Raw genomic sequence first — 12,427 nt, 5'->3', positions numbered from 1 at the left:
TGCATTGTTTCTTGCTGTTCAAAAAAAGAAGAGGAAAAAATATAACCTTGTTACAGTTTTAAATTAACTTTGATTTTGGTAGTTAGACCCATTCACCCTGGCACCTTCTTTCACCTCTGCTGATCCACTAAACCACAATAATAATAATAATAATAATAATAATAATAATAATAATAATAATAATAATAATAATAATAATAATAATAATAATAATAATAATTGTAAAGTAATAATAACAATAATAATCATAATTCAAGCTCGATGTCTAAATTAGTTACCCACGGGTAAGAGAATACTCTTTTCAAGTTATGCCTGTTATCACACTTGCGCCAATGTCTGACCATTTAATATATTCAATTCCGCCCTCTAAGAGTTAATTATTATGAACTAGCACATATTTTCTGAAAATCAACATTTAACTTTCAAATTCAAAGTAAGCACCTACTAATTACTGTGTCTGTCATCCAGGACTTTTTCGGGTAGAACAAGGGTGCCGATAGCACTTCCTGCCAGGATGTTACTTTTTGTTGCATATTCTTCTCTCATTGTAGGATCTTTCTATTTTTCAATATTCTGTCACTTTGCATTCCTCGAAGTCTTAGGTTACACTTGGCTACATGATCACTGCCTACATCTCTCCTTTTAACCAGTCGATTGTCGTCACCGGTAGTTGTGTTGTCATGTTCCTCATACTCCGCTGTCATTTGTCTGCCACTGAAGTCTACCATTACCTTGTCTTTCATTAGTTTTACTGGTTCGTCTATGTGTTTGCAGTCTTCATGTCCTGTATAATTACTAGAGTGACAAGTGTAGCTGCAGTTATTATCATTACAAGTCAATTTACACAGGTGTAAGATAGGAAACTTAAAAGGGTCCACCTTTTCAATACAAATAAATGTTATAAGTTTATTTACAACATATATTTACACTTGGAACTAGTTTAGACGCTGTTTGGCGTCATCTTCAGCCAAAATGTGGGAAATAGGCATAGATGTAAGCATGTAGACATTTACGTTATACAAGATGTTACATCAGTGTGATTAAATGAGAGGCATGAAATAATGAATTACATTGCAAGTTTACAAAATGGTCATGAAGGGTAAGTCAAAATTGTATAAACATGAGTTAGGGTTCAAAAACATAATCACTTAAAAGACATATAAACTGCAACGAAACCACACGGAAATTTGAGATGAAATTGGTATTGGAGATTCAAATTATCTCAGACACACTTCCATTGAATGTTGCCTGCCGCGAGTGTAGTACAAAACATAGGTTAGATTTAACAAACACAATCGTCTCAAAAATGCACATAACATTTTAAAAATATTTTAGGTTGAGATGAAATTTGGCAGTTAGGGATTGAAATCACTTATTCACTAAGCGTCAATTCAAAACCAGCTGTGAAGGGTGAGACAAAATTGCACAGCGTGAGTTTGGACTCGATAAATGCAAAATCTGAAATACATGCAATACCTTCGAAACTGTAGGTTCTCAATGAATTTGGCACATAAAGGTCTGCGTTCACTCATTCATTGAATGTCACTGGTGCGAGTGTAGTTCAAATACGAGTTAGAATTTAAGAGAATCAAGCCTCTTAAAAATGCACATGACATCTGAACCCATGGTGCGAGATGAACTTGGTAGTAAAGGTTCAAATTTGTAGATATTCAGTAATGCCACTTCAAAACAGTCCATGAAGGGTGAAACAAAAGCTATAACTCACACGAGTTAGGACTCGTTAAATACCAATTTTCAATTACATATTACATATTCAATTTTTCGTAACTACAAGGTGAAATTGGCAGTTAGAGAATTAAAATTTGTAGACACTTCTTCGTCAGATGTCATATAGGTCAAGCGCAGCTTAAGTATGAGACAGGGCTCAACATATCTAAACTTGTACAAATGTATATAAATTATCTGAATCCAAGTGTGAGATGAACATGGTAGTAAAAGAATCACATTTGTTGAGGGTGTAGTAAACATATTCAGCTCGACAAGAATACAAAATTCGAATTATGTAAGATGTTCCTCTGAGAGCTTAGAAGTTGACTGTGCTAATGTTTGTGGTCTATTGTTGCAACGTTACGTGTAGGGTGGGGGTAGTTTCTATGATGTTTACAGTTCATTGCGGGACCTAAGGCGGTAAAGCTATGGCGCTAGATGAAGAGGAACACCCTTCATGACCATTTTGTAAACTGACAATGTAATTCACTATTTCATGTCTCTCATTTAATCACACTGATGTAACATCTTGTATAACGTAAATGTCTACATGCTTACATCTATGCCTATTTCCCACATTTTGGCTGAAGATGACGCCAAACAGCATCGAAACTAGTTCCAAGTGTAAATATATGTTGTAAATAAACTTATAACATTTATTTGTATTGAAAAGGTGGACCCTTTTAAGTTACCTATCTTACGTTCTCAGTTCAATACGGACAAAAAATGAAATTCTTAGATTTAAATTTACACAGGTGTTCATAATATTCTTTGCCCTTCTGTTCTGTGATATAATTCCTATTCCATGTCTACCTTGGGTGTTTCCTCCGTGATACATTACCCTTAAAATATAAAATTTTCTGAGCTTGGTAATTTACGTGAAGCACTTACTCTCATTTTTGACAGTTATCGCCCATGATCTACCCTATCAATAGCCTTGGATAGGAGAATAGCGATACAGTCCATTTGACCTTTCCTAAACCCGAACTGCCTTCTATGAAACCAGTTAGTAACTTCATGAACATGTCTAATATAATCAAAGCTTACAAACAGTACATGTCAAGCAGGCTGGCCTGCATGCTTTATGTTTATCATCCTATAGCAACTCTCCATTCATTTGGTATAGCTCCTTCATTCAAACAATAATCAAATAAGTACTTCGGATATGGTACTATATCGCAACCCATAGCCTTTAATATACCCCCCGGAAATTTTATCAATAGCTGCCTCTGTGGATCAGCGGTAGAGTGTCGGCCTCCGGATCCCAAGATAGCGGGTTCAAACCCGGCAGAGGTAGTCGGATTTTTGAAGGGCGGAAAAAAGTCCATTCGACACTCCATGTCGTACGATGTCGGCATGTAAAAGATCTCTGGTGACACATTTGGTGTTTACCCGACAAAATTAATTAAATCTCAGCCATAGACGCCCAAGAGAGTTTCGGTTTACTCGGCCTGCCATCTAGTGGGGGCCTGGAGTAAAACGGAACGTCGAAATTGACGAGCAGACAGCCAGATCGCGTCAAATTGAAATGTCTGCACATGGTAGCTGAGGCCATACGATTATTATTATTATTATTTTATCAATGCCAGCTGCTTTTCTGGCATTCAATTTTTGTAACTTTTTGGAAATGTCTTTATTATTGTAGGTTAACTTCAGTAATTCACTGGTATTTATCTGGACATTATCCTACTTGGAAATAGAGGATTGTGGAGGCATTTATTTAATTCACAGAGGCATGTAGACTGAACACTAAGGTATATGTGTGTATATTACTCTAAACAAATGACGGTAAAATTTTTACAATTTGCTTTACATCGCGCCGACACAGATAGGTCTTTAAAGATAAAAATTTCATTGTTCCGTATTGAAAAGTATCACAGTTAAATGGAAATAATAAATATGGTAGTTCAACCTATTCAATACAAGTAAATAAGAGATGTAGAGATTACATTCTTATTTAATTCAAAGTGGAAATGGTACCGGTTTCGACCCCAGTCTGAGTCATCATCAGCTGATTATAACTCGAAAAACAATGCATAAGTAAGAAAGAAGTTAACGGTCAAGTCCACACAATATCAGTTGAAGAGGCGATATAAAAATGACGGGGGTAGGCACTGTCAAATTTAGACGAAGTGGAATGTAAGTCACTTAAAAGAAGTAATGCGTAACCTTCCGAGCATCAGCACGGCACACGCAATGTTTGGCACTGTTTCACAATGTTCACGAAAAGCAGAGAACAGTTAAATGAGCCAGACTGCATACACTGTCAGACACAAAGTCACAACACAATCCAAATATGAAGATCTAAAGTCATGAAGAAGCCGAAGACGAGCAGCTCAACCGAAGTAACTTGCAAGCTCCAGAAGATCGGCGCGGTGTTTACAACGTCCAAGTGCTGTAGTTTCATACGCTGACGGAGTTTGAAGGAATTCCTTCTGATCTTCTGGAGCTTGCAAGTTACTTCGGTTGAGCTGCTCGTCTTCGGTTTCTTCATGACTTTAGATCTTCATATTTGGATTGTGTTGTGACTTTGTGCCTGACGGTGTATGCAGTCTGGCTCATTTAACTGTTCTCTGCTTTTCGTGAACATTGTGAAACAGTGCCAAACATTGCGTGTGTCGTGCTGATGCTCGGAAGATTACGCATTACTTCTTTTAAGTGACTTACATTCCACTTCGTCTAAATTTGACAGTGCCTACCCCCGTCATTTTTATATCGCCTCTTCAACTGATATTGTGTGGACTTGACCGTTAACTTCTTTCTTACTTATGCATTGTTTTTCGAGTTATAATCGGCTAATGATGACTCAGACTGGGGTCGAAACCGGTACCATTTCCACTTTGAATTAAATAAGAATGTAATCTCTACATCTCTTATTTACTTGTATTGAATAGGTTGAACTACCATATTTATTATTTCCATTTAACAGATAGGTCTTATCGCGACAATGGGATAGGAAAGGCCTAGGAGTTGGAATGAAGCTGCTGTCGCCTTAATTAAGGTACAACCACAGTATTTGCCTGGTGTGTGAAAATGAAGTTAAAATCTTCATTAACCACCCATCTGATTTCAAATGGTCCCAAAATATCAATGACATTCTTGTCCGAGTTCAGTGAGCTGTCTGCTGGATCTTCCAGGATAATCTCCAAACTCTCCACAATTGCTGTTCTTGAGAAAAGTTGCCTTCCACATTGCAATTTTACTGCCATTTAAATTGTACTGACCATGCCATTAAATATTCAGTCACAGTCCAGTTTGCTAGCTTGTACTGTTCTGTTGAAGCACAAGTAGAATGAAGGAGGATTATAGATGACTTTTTAAGTAATATCCATTCACTCCTTGGATTGAGGTGGACCATGTCTCTTTCCTGTCTTCTTCTTCTTCTTCTTCTTCTTCTTCTTCTTCTTCTTCTTCTTCTTCTGTGACCACATAGGATCACTTTAGTCAGTTAAAGTCTCTTTGAAGGGATTTTTCGGGCTTTGCGGTCCTTCCAGTACTTCTTCAGACGCTCCGATCTTCCTGTCTCTATAGTATCATAAGCACTGGAAATACTTAAGTTGTATGTGATGATGCTGGATTTAGAATGTTGTAATATTTTCTTTCCATGGAGTTGCTTGTTGTAAGTGACCACTGCCACCAGTGGCAATGTACTTGTTAATAATAATAATAATTCCAGGGTATGATCTACCTGCACGACAGCGAGATCATCTCTCATGGAAACCTTCGCTCCAGTAACTGTCTCGTGGACAGCCGATGGGTTCTGCAGATCACTGATTTTGGTCTTCATGAATTTAAAGGTGAGGAGGTCCATTAGTTTTATCCATAAACTTTAATGACAGCATTTTCATAACTGTTGCACTGCATCAATGAACTGGAGCAAGATTCCTTTTTTACAATTGTCCCAGCACATCCTCTGCTTTCTTTCGGTTTTTCCATCTCTCAAAGCATGAAATACACTAAAGTTATTGTTGTAGTCACCAGCTCCTACTTGCAGTCCACTAACACTCAGACCACTGAACAAGCCAATTCCAGCGTGAAGCATTGTCCTCGGGGAGGACAAGGCTGTATCTGACAGAGTGTGTGATACTCTTGCTCAGACAGTTCAACAACAGCAGAGGTGGTATAGTGTGTCCCGGGTTTGTTGTGCCTAAGGAAAGTTCACCATAAAGGAATTGGTGGGGAAGCATGGTGTCACTCCAGTCCATCAAAGCGGATGTCCAATGACAGAGCCACTTTCTGAAGACATGGTTCTCCAATTTGATATTTAAGACTGAACAAAGTTTCTGTTTAAGTTTCTTGATGTCACAGCAGTCAGGCTCCAGCGTTCACATCCAAGGAGTAACAATGTGTTGATGGCTACTTTATACACTAAGAGTTTGCTATGAACTGTTACGTCTTTATTCCGTAAGACCCGGTTGGACAGCCAACAAAATGCCAAGCGAGCAACATGGAGTCAGTTTTCCGCATTTCTCTCTTTGCTCTTTACGTGGCTGCTATACTTTGTGATTCATCACGTACAAATACCTCTGGAATCAATTACTCAGGATCTGCAACAGTCAGTCGGTAGTTTCAAGAGCGCATATGATCGTTCTGGCCTTGCCATCAGTACACAAACAACAAACAACTTTCCTCAACCTGCTCCAAGGACCCACGTTGTCATCATTCTGGAACAGGGAGATCACATCTTGAGATGCTGATGTAGATTTACAGAGCATCTTGTCTAAACAATATAACATATGTGTAAAAGCCAGAATGTTTCTACAAACACATCGTCACCACTTTAAGTAATAATCCTGATCTCTATATAACCTATTGTTGTTTTTGTCATTTTTTCTTCTAAATTTGTTTATAATAATTTTTCTGAACCTTTTGTTAATTTTTTGTGACCTTTTTCTGTTTTGCAATATATATTATTGTACTGTGTTTTGTAATATCTGTTGTAATTGGAGTGCAACTCTGTTACGGACATGTGTCATAACTAAATAAATAAAATCATGTGCATATGGTTTATGTTGCATAAACATGTTAGTGAATGAGAGTTGGTGATATTATCAACAAAGGCGAAAGCCCGCCTGAAGAAGGAAATGTACAACAATAGAAATGCCAGGAGATGTCACCATGGACCAAGAGAATTCATGCAGATAACAACTCTATCTAAACAATGCATTGTTGTCCAGAAGTATTATGAACCTCAATTACATTATTAAAATTTAAATATCTATATATTAAAAAAAGTTTAGTAAAAACAGGTTTGGCAAATCCGTCTGTCTTACTGGACCGATTTGCTTCATTGATGTTTCATTCTCTCCGGAATTACCTGAGACACTGATAGGTCTCTAAGTTCAGCCAACTTTGAGTAATCATAAAATCAAATCATTAAATGATCACTCCAATAATTGCAGGCAAAGGCTTACCCTAACCTGCAACTACATTCTGTACTTATCAGGTTGCTAAGCGACTAACACTTTCATTAATATTCTGATGTGTAATTTTCATCCTTAGTAATAACATTGCATGCAGCCATGTTTGATTACTACCTGTCAAGCCAGAGAGTATACACTTCCTCTGATGACGGATTAGTACTATTCTCTACTAGTTACTCTTTGATTCTCTGACCTTTTCCAGCTTCTGAATATACCGGTACTCGTCAGATGACAGAACGTTCCTAATAACTTACATGCTACTAAGAGAAAACAGTCTACGTACTCACAGACGGGAAGGTATCAAGTCGACTGTACCATTAATAAAGCACAGGGAAAAACTCTTGAAATGGTGGGTGTCTACTTAGCCAAACCAGTATTCAGGCACGGTTAATTGTAAGTTGCACTATGTTGGCTAGATCATTTGAAAATGTCAAGATCCATGTACACTTACGTCTAGCTGCTGGCAAGTGTGGTGCCTGCATCGTTCAAAATCGGCTATATTCGGTCACACTCGTTACTGGCCTCACCCGCCCTACTGTATGAGCAACATGGCATTTGAAAGGAAGGCAGGAGCAGGAAAGATTTCAGATATATAATGTAAAATAACATTTTTGTACTAACCAAAATACTTAAAGTTGTTCAAAGCTTGCAGATATATTTTCACGATAGAATACACTGTCAATCAGAACACAGTTTAGGCACTTCTTTTTCATGGAATTAGTCACTCAAGAAATGAGAACAGTCTCCGAATACACTAAATTACACACAATATTATGGAAAAATCACACCGTGTGGCATTCAGGCCTGCTATATGAGCTCAGATATCTGCCACTTCCCCTCACCCTCATTCGCTTTATTTCCAATTACCTTCTCTCCCGTACTGCATGTATTATCATACACCATGCCCCCCTCCTATTCCTTCCCCATCACTTCTGGAATGCCTCAAGGCAGTCCATTGTCCCCAATCTCCTCTTCACTTATGATATACCACACCCCGAACACCCCTCAGTCTCTACCAATATGCGGACGATCTTGCGATCCTCCCTCTTTGTAACACAACCCCTACACTTACTAACAAGCTCCAAACCTACCTCGACCTTTTAGAATCCTGGTTTAATAGCTGGCATATCTCCGTTAATCCTGTCAAAATGCACTTTATCGTCTTCCGGAAAAAATCCTGTCTCTGCCGTCCTCATAAACGCGTCCAACTGACATTATATAACACCCCCTTAGTAGAAACTAACATACTTAGGTATCAAATTCTAAAATAACCTCCGTTGGAACCACCTCCTTGGTACAGTTTATAAGCAAGCCTATTACCGATTTTGGCCCCTCCGTATGCTTACTGCGTGTACATGGGGCCTCACTCCATCCCAGATCATTAATGTCCATAAATCCTTTATCCGTCCCATTGTTATCTATGCCTCACTCGCCTGGATTACTGCTGACGTTCGACAATACATCCAACTGCTCAAACTTGGGAGACATGCACTTTGCGTTGCCTACAACCTTCCACTCAATACTCCCTCTGCTAACTTTATTCCTCTCTACTCCTCCCCTACCATTCCCACACACATTCACGTCCTTCGTCTTAATTATCTCAATCAATCAACCAATCAATACTGATCTGCATTTAGGGCAGTCGCCCAGGTGGCAAATTCCTTATCTGTTGTTTTCCTAGCCTTATCTTAAATGCTCGCAAAGAAATTGGAAATTTATTAAACATCTCCCGTGGTAAGTTATTCCAATCCCTATTTCTCCTTCCTATAAACGAATATTTGCCACAATTTGTCCCCTTGAATTCCAACTTTATCTTCATATTCAGATCTTCCTACTTTTAAAGACACCACTCAAACTTATTCGTCTACTGATGTCCTCCCACGCCATCTCTCCACTGACAGCTCGGAACATACCACTTAATCGAGCAGCTCGTCTCCTTTCTCCCAGTTCTTCCTAGCCCAAACTTTGCAACATTTTTGTAACGCTACTCTTTTGTCGGATATCACCCAGAACAAATCCATTTTTTCCAGTTCGTGAATCCCAAAGGTACCTTTAATAATAACCCACCCATCATCGAATCCCTCACTCTTTTCCCCTTAGCCACATGCATACTCAATCACACCCATACCCCTACCACTTCTCATCTCTTCCCTCCCCTTATCACTTAACTTCCCCTCTCTCACCACTGTAATCTTGTATTTGTCATATCTTTTCTTCTCTCATATTCATTTATTTTCGTGCTCCTGGGCACAGTGGTGCATTCCATATCTGCAGCTGCTGCAATTCCTTTTCTTTGTATTTCCTTTCATTCCTTTCACTCATTTATGAGCATATTCTCATGTCATACCATTTGCTAACTTTATTTACCTTTTGGATATTATTATTATTATTATTATTATTATTATTATTATTATTATTATTATTATTATTATTATTATTATTATTATTATTATTATTATTATTATTATTATTATTATTATTATTATTATTATCTTTATTATATACTATTTTTGTTATTATTATTGTTATTATTCTTATTCTTACTCTCCCTTATCCGTTACGCTCTTTATACATTTCTTCTGTCTACCTGTGATAACTGTTCTTATCCACACTTTTATCTTTTTGTATATTTGACAGTGATTATCCTATTCCATATTTGTATATATTATTGTATTATTTTATTCGTAACAATCCTTATCTGTCTTATGATATTTATTTCTATCTGTTAAGTGTTGATATGTGACACAGATATCATTTCTGTTTAATTTTCTGGTGCCATGTCCTTCTGCTCATCATGAACTCTATTTGGACGACGATTTGTTTATTTTTCATGGTACCAGTGTTTTTTCAATTGTGTGTCGCATTCCTTTGCTGTGTACTTCTCTTCCCTACTACGGCCGAGCTGTCTGTTCTTGTGATAGTTCCCCTTTAAGTCTCGCTGTGTCTTTCGTCAGTGTTCAGGTCGATGCACTTTCGACCTACAAACCAGTCTGACCTTGGCACACATCTGTGTGTGCTTGGCCGTCACTAGTTTAAGGCCTCCTTCGTCATACATAACAAACATCGCCTCCGGTGTTGCGCGCCCGAGATACTAAAATCAATTTCCTTGCAATTATTAACAGGGTGTTCTGTGTGCCTTCCCTGGGGTCCGGACTGTTGTCGCGATACCTTTGCGCCACTCCTTTATCTCCTTCCCTCTCTCTGTATGTACAAGACATACATCCCCCTTTTTCACTTTTTTCTCTATTCTTTTCCTCCTTCCTCAAGGCCAAAGAGCTACCAGTATAGATGATGGCCCACCCACTCCTCGTACGATGAGTGGGAATGAAATAACATGATTGACTGATTGATACGGTAAAATCACAGTTTGGTCACTTGATTCTCATAGTAGAGTACTATACACCTAGTGTCAGTCACTCAAGGAAAGAGAACAGTCTCGTAATGCACTAAATTAAATGTAATATTAAAAAATAGTTCCACTTCAGAAATAAAACAGCGCATATAAAAAAGTTATCTTAACACAATAATGTCACTAACATGTAACTGTAAAATGTCTCGTAATTAGATATTTCGACTAAGTTTCTGGAAGTATCAACAACTGTGCTGCAATATTATCCTGTTCATCGTTTGTAGGTCTGGAAAGAGATAAACATGTCTTCTTTTGAACTTTTTTTGTTGAAAATAGCCTCCTTTGAGGTTCAAATTGAGTGATTTTTGCTGCAGTAGATAGAAATGTAAATTTTGATTTTTGGGCCTGAAGAGTTGGAATAATGGGCTAAATTTTATCTCTGAATAATATCAATGTCTTCTTTGCAGTTGACTTGATCGAGAATTTCTTTGAATGCACGTAGAAGTTTTGTCTTACTTGGCTCTATGTTTGAACATTTTCTCGTGACATCTGTAGTTTGTAACTGTCTAAGAATAATATCTTGCTTCTCAATGTGTGGCTATTCTTGAATAATTAGGTTACTTTCTGAAGACTCGTCTCCTCCCTCTGTAGTTGTTGGTGTCATTCTGCAGACAAGGTGAATATGATAACATATATTGAATTTAATAGATGAATCAAGACAACCGCAGATGCACTGATGAACACATGCCTTGCATTCAACTTGCATTCAACAGTCAACTACAGCTGCAGGTTGGTTTGTCCGTCATCCTCACTTCGTAAATTTCGTTCCTGTTTCGTGAGGAAACCCTCCATATTTCTCCCTCGCAGACAGCAGCAGTGAGCTTTGGTGCCATTGTCGGATCACCGACGATTTGCTGGTAATTTTACCTTTGTGGATATGAATCAGTCTATCATAGAGTTTACCTCTCACAAAAGTCATAAGCGTATTAATTGCTATATCCAACCTCTTAGGTTTTTTCCACCCATTTAAATGTGTTTCAGTACACCATGCATTCATTCAAGATGCATATTTGTGTTCAGTCCTGAATGCAGGCGGTGACAGTAGGCCCAATTCGAAACACACGGTTTGTACTCATTTTCAAAACACAAACCATAAGCCCTGGTGTTTGGGTCATTTTTCAACATGATTAAAACTTGTCCTATCATTTTAGAAAGTGCTACCTCGTCCCTCTCTTCTACTAAAGTCCACAGCAGTTTGTACACTTCAATCTGTTTCTCGCGACCGTTTATCTTTGAAAGATTTTTCCTCCAGGCGTGATCAACCTGCCACATACAAAATGGAGGAAATTCAGGAGGTAGCATTACTGCAGACCAAGCATTGTAATACATTTCTGCCATATCTGACATAAATACTCTCGGTTGCAGAGCTTCTGACAGTGCATTTGTTATAACAGATAAGAACAGTCTATCACTTCTACTAGAAAACATAAAAGCACATGGAAATCCCTGAAAAACATCATCTAGAACAAGAAGAGTTGTAAGTTCAAATCCGCAATTTCTGAGGACATGAGAACCATCAAAATATACAGAATCGTTGCCATAGTGCCGAAGCATTTCTCTCTGTGCTTCATTCATCATAATAAGAATGAAGTCATCAGCTTGCAGTTGAGGATGGGTTTTTAGAAGAATGGCCTGTGGTTTGTAAAACATCACGACATCACCAGCAATCTCCATCTCATTAATCCACGATTCGACAGACGTACAGTAATTTTTGTGTCGAACTGCGGGTGATTTTAAACTGTACTGCTGCTTTTTGTTAGAAGGATCCTTTCTAGTCACAGGTGGATACGTTCTAGCCCTGAGCAATCCAAGGAATTTTTAATGTCATCTAGTATTTTATTGAATGGAACTTTCATTGCAATCTTGG

At 38.1% G+C, this 12,427-nt stretch overlaps 1 protein-coding gene across 1 annotated transcript in view; it reads left to right on the top strand.

Moving 5' to 3' along the window:
• Gyc32E (Guanylyl cyclase at 32E) overlaps positions 1-12,427 on the top strand; it is a 533,171-nt gene that overhangs the window by 423,388 nt on the left and 97,356 nt on the right. The window contains exon 12 of the mRNA XM_067149664.2: positions 5,405-5,525. Coding sequence (XP_067005765.2) covers positions 5,405-5,525 — 121 coding nt within the window. The remainder of the gene's footprint in view (positions 1-5,404; positions 5,526-12,427) is intronic.

This window comes from Anabrus simplex, chromosome 6 (assembly GCF_040414725.1).
Source record: "Anabrus simplex isolate iqAnaSimp1 chromosome 6, ASM4041472v1, whole genome shotgun sequence".
NCBI lineage: Eukaryota > Metazoa > Arthropoda > Insecta > Orthoptera > Tettigoniidae > Anabrus > Anabrus simplex.
Note: the sequence above shows the minus strand (reverse complement) of the source record. Positions and strands in the feature narration are given on the sequence as shown.